The following is a 14,786-nucleotide window of genomic DNA, read 5'->3' on the forward strand; positions in this document are numbered from 1 at the left end:
ACAAAGCTATAATAAGCACTAATATTAATAATAATATGACACACTAAATAATTTACAATGAAGATTCTGAATGCTAAACTGTACAAATCACTATAGGTGTGCTCAGAGACCGACAATATGCATATAATGAGCACAAATCTGTGTCGTTTTATCTCAAGTGTTATTGCCTAATTTTTAATTTCCACTTCAGGCTTGACATGCTGTTAAACAATGTGTGTATTTATGATCTCAAGCATGCTTGAGGTCTGTACATTCTTTCTTTATAAATACATTTATGTCTATAATTTGTTGGACAAAGACCCTTTTTTTTGTTTTGTTTTCCATCTGTACACCACTACGGTGAATTTCGAATCAATCAATATATTATATAATTGCAGACTTTCAGTTTTAATTCAAGGTAGCCTTTATTTTTGATAATGCAGTAGAAAGTGTGAGAAGGTAGGGAGAGAGTGACGAGGAATGACATGCAGGAAATGGTCCAGTCTGGCGGGCTATAGCAGTGCCGGTAAGGATTGTTTTTAATTACTTGTGGGAAAAGCAAAAAGTTCTAGACTTCAGTTACTGTTTGATGTCTAAAACGCGAGGACATCACCAAAATGCTGAGTCTCCTCCCCTGAGAGGCTCTGCTAGGCCTTTACTGCAGCCACTTTCAGTTGTTTGTGTGTCTCTCTGCCTTCAGTTTTGAAACGCATGCTCTATTGGGTTGAGAGCAGGTGACTGAGGGCCACTGAAGAAGGAAGAATCCAACTGAAGAATACAGTTTCTTTACCTTGATAAGGTCTTGGGCTGTTTTTGCAGTATGCATTTGATGAGTATAAGCAGTGTTTTGCACTTTGCTGTCCCTGAGAAGGCATCATGAAGGCATCTCTTGATTGTAGACCTTGACAATGATACTCTGACCTCCTTAAGAGTGTCATTGACTGGTTAGATGCTGTGAAGTTGTTTTCATAGCCAAGCTATCTCTCTGATAGGATTCATTTATGATCTCACTTGCACTGACACAGGCCTCACCTGGTCATGAAACTGCTTGTGAATTGACCAATTACTTTTGAGCTTCTGAAATTGGGGGGCTCTGTATAAAATTGGCTGCAATTCTTAAACAGCTTATAGAAATTTTTAGTAAAACCCCTCAAATTAAAGCTGAAGGTCTGCACTTCAATCACATCTTGATTTTTTTCATTTAAAATCTGTGGCGGTTTTACAGAAGCAAAAAATTATGTCTTTGTCCAACAAATTACCTAACTGTACCAGTTTGTGTGTGGGAAACGGTGTACATATTTACACATCATTTGTGCATCTGGACCCAGGTGGAAATTATATTTATTTTGTACTGCAAAACGAACAAAATTAGTAAGTCAAGGTTTTCTTTTTAAGTTTTGTTTAATCTGATGTAATACTTATACCATATACTTCTGGAGAAAAAATATATATATTAAGATACACTATGCAGTGATCTACCAGTAAACCAAATTTTTAAAAAGTTGCTTTATTTTATTTGTTCCAGTTACAGCAGATTACACAACTGCTTCACTCACTATTATATTCTGAGGGAAACTCATGATCATTTAAGTAAAAAAAAAAAAAAAAAAGCCAACAGAAGCAAAGTACAGACACAGTTAAAAGCTGGAGTTATCAGTGTTTTAAAAAAACAAAAATCTATGTTCGGTACTAGTTTGTAATTTTCAATTACCTTTTTAATTGTATAGTTTCATGTCCTGTTGTGTTTTAGGTGTTATATGCACAGCACTTTGGTCAGTGGTTACTGTTTTTTTTTTTTTTTTTAAAGTGCTTTATAAATAAACTTGGCTTGGCTTGCTTCCCCTCAAAATGTATGCACATCCCTCTGGTGGATGTCTTTGAAAGAAACTGAAAGAAAATCTATATTGTGTGGTGCACTGTTAGTTCTGATATGCATTTCTCTTCTCTTTTAAACCAATCACTGAAAGTAAATATAGCAGGAGTAATCTGCAGTGCAAATGAGTAGCAGCTGTTCATTTTGAGGTGTGTGAGTGCACGTGTGTGTGTGTGTTTCACAGTGATATCATCATCATCATGTGGTGCGTGTGTTTATGTGTAATGTCTAGCCAATATGCTGTCTGAGTGATGTCTGTTTTGTGGTGGATAGTGATATAGCTTGTTTCTTAGCTGTGTTCAGTGTGTGTGTCTAGAATGGTCAGTCAGACACACACACACGCACGCACACGCACACGCACACACACACACACACACACACAAAATCCACACAGGGGTCGTTCTGAGTGTTCATCAGAAGATAAGCAGAGGAGACTTAATCACCTTCAGATGTGAGGGGGGCACTTCAAGTTGCCCTGATATCCAAACACAGCACCTGACCCTGCTGTGTGTGTGTGTGTGTGTGTGTGTGTGTGTGTGTGTGTGTGTGTGTGTGTGTGTGTGTGTGTGTGTGTGTGACTGTGTACTAGTATATGCATGTCACGTAGAAAGAAATATGTAGAGTGACCTGAATGTTCTGACAGTCCTCCTACATTCCAGAGAAAATGGGGAAAAAGCACATTGGTGATTTTGTTTTTCTCTTTAGTGCATCATTTACTATTAACAGTGTTCACACATTGGTATCACACAACTCTCACTGTGAATTTGGGGGGGGGGGGGTTGCCTGGTAATTGCACTGATTTTTTATGCTGTCAAACACCAACTGCAAGTAGTTGCTGCGACCAGCTGGTGGCCCAGAGGTTGAGTGTGCAACACCCTCGAGCTCTGAGCAACCACTGGGTGATTGCACAGGTTGCTGAAAGGAGGTAACCTGTCTCCAAACAATTGCTGCCTGACTGCAATTGCTCTTAGATAGATTGATGAAGTATGGCAAATAATAATCTAATTTATAAATGCAGACAGATTGCCAATGCGTTGCAATCAATCTGAGTCACAGAGCACAGGTGATTGCAATTTGTTCCAGTTCACTGGACTCAACTAGTTGCCAACTGGCTATATTCCTATAAAAGTAGGGTTGCTGAGCGCCTGTCATTTTGCATTTAAATCAACGCTCTGTAACTATATAACTATTTGTGGATGAAGTTTCAAATCTATGAGGTTCTGGCTTGAGTCTGAATGTAAGCAATTAATGTGAATTTCTCTGTATGTAGACTGCAAGACATTTGAAGTTTTCAGTGATTTGTCACAGTTAATCATCATATTATCACAAACAGATGGGATGTAATTGCCAACTCGAGCCCATTCAGTTGCAAATTGATAGCAGACTGACTCCATCTTATTGCAATTTTATTGCTGTCTTGATGCACCAAAGTTGCTCTGAAGACAGGCAACGACTTTGAGTGGTCACAGACCTGATGCCCATCTCCAAAGCAACTATTTCAAAGGCAACAAGATCGCGAGTTCACTGCACATAGTTGAAATAATTTTGGTCTTGTTTCTTTCCAACTCCCCACTTTTGTTTTTTGTTTTTTTTTTTTTATTTTGTTAATGTTCTAATAATTTTAGCTCTTTTTGTGTTTTCAAGACCATCTGAAGCAACATTACACATTAAAAAAAAACATAAATGCTTACTAGTTCTAATTAGTTGCGTACAGTTGTGACTTTTAAAGGGCAGAGTTGTCGCAAGCCGTTAACACAAACCAGAACTTTAATTGGCTGGAGCAATCAGAAAGGTGCGGTGGTGAACTTTATTTTCTCAAATGTGTACTGTGACATTACGCCATGTAATTGTAAAATGTTGAGTCAGTCCCTTCTCTAAATGAGTGCTTATCCTAAACGTAGTTTAAAAGGCTCCAGAGTCACTTACAGTAGATGTAAAAAATTAAAGTTAGTCAAGGACCAACAGTAAAGATCAAGACAGAGAAAAGGAGTGAAATATTCCTTGCTGAGGTTCAGGCCACTTGAACAGGCACTTTAATGGCCAGTCTGTCCAATTCTCCCACCAGCGTAGGTGAATGTGCGCGCACCAATTTAGCCCACTCCTCGCTGTCCTGTTCTTCTGTAGCTGTGTGTGTAATGGAGTTAACAGCTGGACACCACTTCTTTTAACACAGCCTACTCATGTGCTTTCTGTCGCCCCCTTTTCTCTTTTTCACTCTCCTTTTCTCTCCTTCCCTTTCTCATTGTCATCGTGCCAAGTTAAAGCAACTTGTTTTTGCTCTGGTGTGTCTCTAAACATCAAACAACAGGAAACAACAGGCTTGTCTGCTGGCCTTTATTAAAGCTGAGAGCACATTACACAAGCTGGATTGGCGCTGCTTTCGTTTCGACTAGCAAAAGATTCTGCGCAATTTTGAGAAGGAAATTAAACAGTTTAACTCTGTTCTCATTCAAGTTCATTTCAATACAGTGAATTAACCAAATGCATTTTTTTTTTTTTTTTTTGCTCAGAATGAGAACTTCTTTAGAAAGCTTCACAGACGTAATGATGGTAGTAAGGCAGACATTTAAAAAACTGAAACAATCCTTTTATTCTCACTAATACTACATTCAAGAGAGCTACTATGATGCTCTCTTAAATGAAACATAGTGTGGTCAGTTGTCTACATAAAGAGCATTTCAGGCCAACATTTTATCTGTTTCTGACTCAGCAGATATGCCTGCATTTTAATCAACTCAGCTGTTGCAAATTCACAGTATCAGCTTCCAATGCGAGCTATAACCACACAAACTCTATGATTTTATGCAGTTCTGTACCTGTGCATTAAAAAAATAGACAGCCTTCAAGTCTGCAGTGTTAAGCCAATGCAGATGTACTTAACCACTTGTTCTTTCTTATGACCTGTAGGGGGTGAATTTCTGAGAAAATTACCCTACTTGTAGCCTGATTTTTTTTTTTTTTTAGCTCAGTGCATATTTAGTTTATGTGCTCAATCACCACTTTCGGGTCTTTTTCAGGACATCATCATGCTCATGCTCGTTAATGGCTCGCTCACAGTAGAGTTAAAAAAAAGAAAAGGATGGCAACCTCCTTGTGACTAGGAAAAATCAGTGGTTGCCTGGTTATTACACTGAATTTTTTGCTGTCACAGACCAATTGGAAGTTATTGCAGCAACCAACTGGTCACCCAGAAGTTGAGCGTTGCAATCACTCTCAGCCAGATTAATAAAGGTTTGCAAATAACTGCTGTTTAATTTATAAGCATAGACAAGATAGGAGTCAATCAGTCTGAGTCAGTCTGCACCGATGAGCACAACTCGTTTGCAACACAACCCTTTTCAATAGCAGACTCAACTCAAGTGGTTGCCAAGTGTTTGTATTCTGGCTATATTCCTATATAAAGCTAAGGCTGCAGAGCACTTATGTCATTCTGTAGTTAAATCACCATCAGTGGGGTGGCTTTAGCTCAGGAGGCAGAGCAGGTCACCTACTAATCAGAAGGTTGGTGGTTTGATCCCCAGCTGCTCCAGTCTGCGTGCCAAAGTAACCCAAGATACTGAACCCCAAGTTACTCTCCGATGTGGTCACTGGAGTGTTAACGTGTGTGAAGGTGTAGAAAAAAGTGCTTGCATGAGTGGGTGTGAATAGGTGAATGAGGCATGTTGTATAAAGTGCTTTGAGTGTTCAAATAGAGTAGAAAAGCGCTATATAAGAACCAGTCCATTTACCAATTTAACAGCAACTACGTCAGTATTTGTGGAGGAATTTCTGTTTCAAATCTATGAGGTTCTGAATGTAAGTATGTAATAAGAATGTAATTTCTGCTTTAATGTGAAGAGGGGGAGATGCCAGCAGCCAAACTCCTCAAGTGAATGCCTGAAAACAGTAGTCAAACCAATAGGTGATGTCATGGTTCATTTTTATATATATATATATATATATATATATATACATATATATACATATATATATATATATATATATATATACATATATATACAGTCTATGGTGTCTAGTAGTAAGTAAAGTGTATTTATTTAGCTATGGCTCATACTATATGTTCAAAAGATTGTAGATGACGTGTTAAAAAAGTAAGTTTATAAACACAGTAAATTCACAGTTTCAGTCCTTTGATGTGCAACTCCAGCATAAACTATAAAAATGTAAAACACAGTTATGGTGAGAAAACAACTTATATACCAAATACCAAATTCTATGAGCATCCAGCCTGGATGTAAGAACCACTGCTTTTAGCATAACAGTAAATAATTCTAGTGTATATTTTCACAGGATTTGTTGCTTCGGAATCATGTTGAATAAATGCGGTTTTCCCATTCATGGACACGTTTCTTACCTTCAAGTGGATGTCCCAGACCTGAGCATCATACTGCTGGTATTGAGTGATGCAAAATCCAGCTTGCTGGGCCAGCTGACAAAACAGTCTTAGAGTTTCACCTCGCTGAGGAGCAAACACCAACGCCATGCCCTGGGCAGAAAACAAGTTTGGAGTATATTTCTGGAGTACGTCACACGTGTTATCACACCTTTAGTTGTTGTTTAGTTTTCACAAAGACACATAGAAATAGAGGTAGTTGCTTGTACGTCTTTTACAAGGTACAATTTAGATGATAAACTAAAAACTGAAAGTTAAAGCTCTTCTAATCCAATAAACCCAGAAAAAATGTGAGCACAAATATAAAGGTGTGAATTTGTCTACTTGAGTATGTGATTATGTGTTGGCGTGTCTGTGTGTGAGAAAGACAGCGAGAAAGAAAAAGTGTGTGTGCGCTTGTGTGTGTGTGTGTGCATGTGTGTGTGTGTGTGTGTGCGCGCACATGTACAACAGACATCCTGCGTATACTAAGAGGATTACCAACAGGTTCAAAGTTTCTTTGAAATCCTTCAGCTTTCAGTTTTATTTCATGTCGATCGTGTTATTATTGTTTTAATTAAACAGTGCAAAGAAGGATGCTCACGCAATCACACACGTACTGAAATACACACAGTGAAATGCACAATGACACAACACAAGCTAAAGAACACAAAGGCAGCAAAAAACAGCAGGATCACTGAGCCCGACAGATGATTTTTCATCTGTATATCCAGTAGCATTTCTCCTGTCTTTAAAAAAAAAAACAAAAAAAAAACAGCAAACGCAAACAAACAGACAAAATTCCTCCCAACATTAATCAGCTGATTAAGAGGATCCAGCCCACCGGATGGACCACCTTTGTCAGAAACAACAAATTAGTGCCATTAGATGGGAGAATTAATTGCTTTGTTAATTGTTTAATCAGCTTAGCAAATTATTAAACATTTGGCAAAGCTTGTTGTGGCAGCGTCAGTCTGATGGCCGACACTCAAATCATATTAGCCCCTGAATTATCTCCATTGGATTAAAGAGAGAGACACATGAAGAGAGACTTAACACAGATGTACAACAATGGCCAGATGTCACATCTCTCATTTGACAGCATTCAGCTTTAGTCTACAGCAGCTTCTACATTCAACTGCGACCAAGACAAGCGTTCAGGCTGCATGTCATTGTCTAAAATGTCAACTGAAGAAAGGTGTGACACTGGTGGAAACGACTTGAATCTAATGCTGATAATATAATCTTTCTGTCGCTGTGAGGACCTCAGTTGTTTGCAAGAGAGGTAATAAAGAAACTAGATTTTTAAGGTTACTTGGCCAAAACTGCAAAACATATGGGTTTGTATATACCTCTGGTGGTAACTAGCAATGAAGATATTTTTTTAAGGTACACTATATTTCCAAAAGTATTCACTCGCCCATCCAAATCATTGAATTCAGGTATTCCAATCACTTCCATGGCCACAGGTGTATAAAAGCAAGCACCTAGGCATGCAGACTGCTTCTACAAACATTTGTAAAAAAATGGGTCGCTCTCAGGAGCTCAGTGAATTCCAACGTGATAGGATGCCATCTGTGCAACAAGTCCGGTCATGAAATTTCCTTGCTATTAAATATTCCACAGTCAACTGTTGGTGGTATTACAACAAACTGGAAGCGATTGGGAATGACACCAACTCAATCACGAAGTGCTATGCCACATAAAATGACAGAGCGGGGTCAGCAGATGCTGACGCACATAGTTAGCACAGGTCGTCAACTTTCTGCACAGTCAATCTCTACAGGCCTCCAAATTTCATGTGGTCTTCAGATTAGCTCAAGAACAGTGCATAGAGAGCTCCATGGAATAGGTTTCCGTGGCCGAGCAGCTGCATCCAAGCCTTACATCACCAAGCGCAATGCAAGGTGTGAAGCACGTCACCACTAGACTCTAGAGAAGTGGAGACATGTTCTCTGGAGTGATGACTCAAGCTTCTCCATCTGGGTTTGGCAGTTGCCAGGAGAACAGCACTTGTCTGACTGCATTGTGCAAGTGTAAAGTTTGGTGTAGCGGGGATTATGGTGTGGGGTTGTTTTTCAGGAGATGGGCTCGGCCCCTTAGTTCCAGTGAAAAAAAAAACTCTTAATGCTTCAGCATACCAAAACATTTTGGACAGTTCATGCTCCCAGCTTTGTGGGAACAGTTTGGGGATGGCCCCTTCCTGTTCCAATATGACTGCGCACCAGTGCACAAAGCAGTGACCATAAAGACATGGATGAGCAAGTTTGGTGTTGAAGAACTTGACTGGTCTGCACAGAGTCCTGACCTCAACCCGATAGAGCACCTTTGGGGTGAATTAGCGTGGAGACTGCGAGCCAGGCCTTCTCGTCCAACATCAGTGTCTGACCACACTTCTAAACCTTGTGGAAAGCCTTCCCAGAAGAGTTGAAGCTGTTATAGCTGCAAAGGGTGGGCTGACGTCATATTAAACCCTATGGATTAAGAATGGGATGTCACTCAAGTTCATATGCGTGTGAAGGCAGATGACTGAATACTTTTGGCAATATAGTGCATTGAGATTTTAGCCCCAAATCCAGTAAAATGTAAGTGATTCTGATCTTATTTGAGACACTGCGCTTTTACTGGCATTTAGATTAACCTTAGATCATTCAGGCAGGTCCATTTCTTCAGTAAAAAGTAGTCAGTTCACAGCCAGTTTTGTAGATTAAATTTAATATACTTGTTTTAATATTTGATCATTATTTTTAACAACATGTTTTTAATAGAATGTCTGTGATGGCCAGTTTTAAAATATTCATATTGGGATTTTTTTTAACCCACTATACCCACATTTTCTAGTCTAGTCTCCATCTGTTCTTAGCACTATATCCTCATCATTCCCATTCCTCGCTCTCTCTCCCTCCTCATTCTTCCCTTTCTGTGTCGTCACCCTTCTCATTCTTCCCTTTGGTGCCATTTTCACCTCTTTTTCATAAACAGATATTCCTCCTAACAGTCTGGCCTCTGTACTTAAAACGCACCCCTCTTCCCTCAGATGAATAGAAATCTCAACCCTATCTCTTCCAGCCTTTTGCTTTTTTCCCCCCCATTTGCTTTGGCTGTCACAGCGAGGGGTCTTATCGCGAGGCCAAAAGGGAGAAGTTGCCTCGGATTTATGATTAAGGGAGGGGAAGGAAAGAGAGAGACAGAGATCAGAGCGATGCATTCAAGTTGCTTATAATAAGCATTAAAGCATTACATGATATTAATCCTGTCAGACTGTTAATGTCTATAGGGTTTTGGGCAAAGCCTAATTATGACTGAGAAGAGTGGGAGGTGATTTAGAGGAAGGGGATAAGCAGAGATATATACAGTAGACACACAAAGGCAAACACAAACACATGCACACACACTTACGCTGGGTTGCAGTAATCTCCTTATAGCATCAACCAGGCTGGCTCTGTACTGGTCAAGAAACAAACTGAGAGGGAGAGGGAGAGTTGGGTTAGAATGCATTCATACGATAGCAGTTGGAGATAAAGCGGCAGGTTATTTATTTGCTTTTGTTTACAAATAAATCCACCAACAGGAAGAGGAGAAAAAAAGTTTGCATGAGTGAGATGCTCTTCCTTTTTTGTTTCCGAGTTTCACCTCAGCACTGAGAGGAATGCAGAACATCAGAAAATCCAACGTTCACAGATATGATCACCTACAGTAAACAAGCGTATGCAGACATGCACACTTTCACAAATCCAAATGAATTGGCCTGTTTGTGCACTGAACACTCACATACAGTAATTTGCATGTGTACATTTAAGAAACAGTTCATACACAGGTGAATTAGAGTATTTGTGCTCCACGTGTACAACTCTCCACACATTATAATTAACGCCACATTTAAATTATTCAGGAACCATTGAGCTCTAACGATGCTAATACAAGATAATCGGTGAGTCACAATTTAGTAATAAGTACATGTTCTGCTGCATCGTATTTACACTTGTGTATGTCCAACACATGGATTGTTTTAGTCGCTTTAGTGTGAGTTTTTCTGCGCCATCATACCAAAAAAAGCTATTTAAAAATAAGTCTTGCCATTTATTTTTATTGTTCATTGTTGCTTAATAGAAGTTGGTCACTGAAAATTAAGTGTCCACATTGTCTTTTTTTTCATTTTTATTATTATTATTATTGTTTTGCTTTTTAAAACCCCAAAGCCTCCAAACCAAAACAGGAAGCTAGAAAGAAGCTAGGATTTTATTTTATTTTATTTTTTTAAGTAATTTTAGTTTTTGTTGCCCAGTTGTTGCACATATGGTACATGACAGCAGATGACAAATAATTGTCAATTTCTTTCAATATGCAAGAACGTTTCTTGGATCTTTGTTGGCTTGAGGTTAGCTTCAGATGTTCTAGTATATTAAAATTTCAAGCATGTATAATCTCTAAAATAACGAAACCATTATTAGGTCAATTTAAAAAATGAAAGCTTGATAAATGACATTTCATATTCTTGTTTTTAATGCACTGCTCGGTGTGTGTGTGTGTGTGTGTTTTAATGAAGTCTTAAAATTTAAAGATTGACACAATAGAGACCTGCTTTTAGACCCCCAAAAAAATAAGTGGGTGCCCACAACGCAACTGTGAAAACCGATTTATTTATAACAAAAGGAACACACAACACAGGTACACAGGCCCAAATCAGCTCCAGTCATTCAAACACCTGTCTATGTACTCACAAAGACAAATTTCAATCCATTATGCAATGGAGTAGTGCATTATGAGTGTGTGTATGTGCATGTTTGTGTCCATGTGTACCTATTATCACAGATGAGAGTGGAGTAATTTGACTAAAATGCAACAATACAGTGCAGATTTGACATAATCCTGTACATCCGTCCAACTGGCCAGTGGAGTGGCAATCTGGATGCAACCTTCCAATCACAGTCTCTGACCTTCCCTCATTCAAAACCCTCTGGTCCCTGTGAGGAATGAGAGGTAACAGAATCTCCTCTATGTGTGTCTGTTCATACATTAACAGTTATTTTCTTGATTTCTGTGTTATCAGTTAAAAATCATTTTTAAGACCTTTTTTTCTTTCCATTAAGAAAAAAATAGATACATACAAAAAGCCACCACAAACTGGTACTAAAACTAGCATGTGAAAACATAAAGATGATTATTCTTCTAGGGCTACATGGAGGTGTGAAGTTTATTTGGTTTTAAAGGTGAGAGGTTTTGGCTTTGTTTATTTTGCCACAGATATCAGTTCACTGGAAAAGTGACTGGCAAGGAAAACAAGGAAGTGAGCTCGATGGGTGGAGGTAACAGCTGAAACAGATGCATAAACACACATACACACGCACGCTGAGGCCAAGGGAAGGACATGGTGTCACTCAGAGGGCAACAGTTGAAAAAAATTGAGCCATGGTTATTATTGATGACAACTCCTCAAAGACTTTGTGGCTTGAAAAATAAATCTACATATGTTGCACAAAGTAAGCCCTTAATGAGTCATCTACTGGCACCTATAAAAGGAATTATGAAGGTTTGTGGCAGTCGCTGGCATGAGCAATAAATGGAGCAACTGTGAACAGCGTGACACAAACAAGAAACTAAGAAGATTTGCCTTCAGAGTAAAGGCTGCACTTTTTTAAAGTATGTTGGTTGCAGCAGTAAGGCGCAACTTTTACTTTGAAGGCGAATGCTCTCCATTTCCGGTGTGCACTGCAGTTTTTCAAATTTGGTGAGTGTTTGCAGACAAGTCAGCATCTTCCATGCGCACTGCAGGTAACCGCAGCAATCTGCTACTGACCAAAGCGATCACAAGGAGGTTTTTGGTGCAGCACCGTCTTTGCAACTGATTTCACCTGGTGTCAGATGCAACCTCCAGCCGCCACTCACAACTAGTCAGGGAATACATATTTTTCCCTCATGATCAGTGGTTGCTAACCTATCTCTAGGCCTGTGTAACTGAAGCCTTTTGAGTCTTTTTTAAAATTAGGCTAACATTGGCATTGCAATTGATTTTCTAAGCTTGACACAACAAAATCCAGTATTTTTTTTTTTTTTTGGTATTTTAAAGTTTTTTGTTAGACGTCTTAGGTTCAAGTCAACCTGACTGCACTTAACATCAGTCACCTTTACAGCACTGTTTGCATTTCTGAGTTACTTCAGTCTGTCTCTCTTTTTTCATGTGGTGCTATTAATGTATTAAATAGTTTTTGTTTTTTTTTTGGAAGGAAGCAATTAATTGATAGTTTCTATATAATATATACAATCTGAAATAACATTCTTGTTTAAAAATCTTTCTCCATTCTTTGGATGCATTTTCTCTGTTTTAAAGATTTGGTGCAGTATTTTGGACTCACAGATTAAGCGGTCTTCCCCTTTAAGGTCACCTCTTATGAACCCAGACTGTCAGAGGCCTATTGTCTTGTGATGACCCCACCCACCCAGTACTGCCCAGCAAATTCTAGTCAAAACAGACCAGAGGTCAAAGGACAAAAGGGGTGTGTGTGAATAGGGTGTTGATTCTAAATTTGTCTGCTTATACACATACGTGTATATATGATGTCAAGGCCTCAAGTGTGAAACTCTAAAAACAAATGACATCATTTTCTAAGTCCCAAGGATTAATATGCAAGGGCATATTTTTATATACATTACAAGAATATTAAAGAAAGTATTATCTGACATTTTATTATTAAATGGTGTAAATGTCAAACCATAAGTTTACTACTCTTCAGTATGATTACTGTTTGTTTTTTAATTTTGATTAAATGTGTTTTTGTATTGCAATCTTGGTTTAAAAACTACAATCCCAATTCTGAAAAAGTTCCGACACTGTGTAAAATGTAAATAAAAACAGGATGCAATCATTTCAAAGTCTCCCATATTTTATTCACACTACAACATAAGAAATGTTTAAACAAAGTGAGAGAATTTACCATTTTAAGAAAAAAAATAAGGTCCTTTTGAATTTGATGCCAGTGACATGTCTCAAAAAATTGGGACACAGCCACGTTTACCACTATGTATCATCCCCTTTTGTTTTAACAGCAGTCCATAAACATCTGGGAACTGAGGAGACTAACTACTGGAATTTGGAAGAGAAATGTTGTCCCATTCTTGTCTAATATGTGATTCTGGCTGCTCAACTGTCCTGGGTATTTTTTTCTCGAACTTTTTTGTTTCATGAGGTGCCAGATGTTTTCAGTTGGTGAAAGGTCTGGACTGCAGAGAGACCAGTTCAGCATCCGGATTCTTCTACTAGGAAGCCATGCTGTTGTAATAGATGCAGTACACGGTTTAGCATTGTCTTGCTGAAATATGCAAGGCCTTCCATGAAAAAAAGACATCATCTGGATGGGAGCGCAGGTTGCTCTAAAACCTGCATATACCTTTCAGCCTTGATGGTGCCTTTCCAGATGTTTAAGATGCCAATTTCATAGGCAGTGATACCATCAGAGATGCTAGCTTTTGAACTGAGTCCTGATAACAAGCTGGATGGTCCCTCTCCTCTTAAGTCTGTTTTCCAAAGATAATTTCAAATTTAATTTGGTCTGACCACAGGACAGTTTTCTACTTTGCATCAGTCTATTTTAAATGAACTTTGGGCCCAAAGAACAAGGCAGCATTTCTGGATCATGGCAACATATGGCTTCTTCTTTACATGATAGAGCTTTAACCTGCATTTGTGGATGGACAGTGATATCTGGGATTGTTCCTGAACCCAAGCTCAGTTTTTTTGCAGATTGGTGAACCTCTACTTATCTTTACTTCTGAGAAACTCTGCCTCTCTAAGATGCTGTTTTTATACCCAATCATGTTACCGACATGTTGCCAATTAACCTAATTACCTGCAAAATGCTCCTCCAGCTGTTTCTTTTAGTACCACTTACTTTTCCAGCCTTTTGTTGCCACAGTCCCAACTCCAATTTAAATATTTTTCATGAAATAGTACAAAGTCTCAGTTTAAATGTTTTCTGTGTTAGAATGTGAATAAAATATGGGCTTATGAGATTTGCAAATCATTGCATTCTGTTTTTTATTTACATTTTACACAGCATGCCAACATTTTTTTGGAAATGGAGCTGTACTTTAAGGATATTCAAGTCATTTACTTTGGATTATTTAGTCACAGGCTATCCAGGATTTTCATTCTTACTACACTGCTGTCATGTGGGAAAACAACACTAACCTACTTAAGACTGAAACAGCAACACAACATCGCAGCAGTTTCTGCTTATCCAATTCAGGTTCACAGGGGGGAGCATGTCCCAGCTGTCAAGGGACGGCACGCGAGGTACGCAAAAAGACCGACAACTTTCATGCTCATAATCACATTGATGGTCAAAATAGAGGATTAACCTAATATGCATCTTTTTGGGCCATGGGAGGAAGCCAGAACATGCAAACACCACACAGAAAGGCCCCAGTCGGCCATTGAACCCAGGATAGCCCTAAACACCACATCAGCGGGTCATCCTAGCATCATTCAAATATCAGAAAATTACAACCAAAAAAATCTACAAAATAAACAAAGCGCTGCTTTAAAAGTTGCCTACATAATGCATA

General features: G+C 38.7%; 1 protein-coding gene across 2 annotated transcripts in view; it reads right to left on the reverse strand.

Moving 5' to 3' along the window:
* The window catches only part of camkmt (calmodulin-lysine N-methyltransferase), a 121,242-nt gene that overhangs the window by 7,937 nt on the left and 98,519 nt on the right, over nucleotides 1–14,786 (reverse strand). The window contains exons 9-10 of one of the 2 annotated variants that reach the window (XM_030747477.1): nucleotides 9,624–9,687; nucleotides 6,207–6,311 (exon numbers count right to left, since the gene is read on the reverse strand). In XM_030747477.1, the coding sequence (XP_030603337.1) occupies nucleotides 6,207–6,311; nucleotides 9,624–9,687 (169 nt within the window). Of the gene's footprint in view, nucleotides 1–6,206; nucleotides 6,339–9,623; nucleotides 9,688–14,786 lie in introns of both variants that reach the window. The other variant, XM_030747478.1, reaches the window with a different exon arrangement.

This window comes from Archocentrus centrarchus, chromosome 15 (genome assembly GCF_007364275.1).
Source record: "Archocentrus centrarchus isolate MPI-CPG fArcCen1 chromosome 15, fArcCen1, whole genome shotgun sequence".
In the NCBI taxonomy this organism is placed as follows: Eukaryota; Metazoa; Chordata; class Actinopteri; order Cichliformes; family Cichlidae; genus Archocentrus; species Archocentrus centrarchus.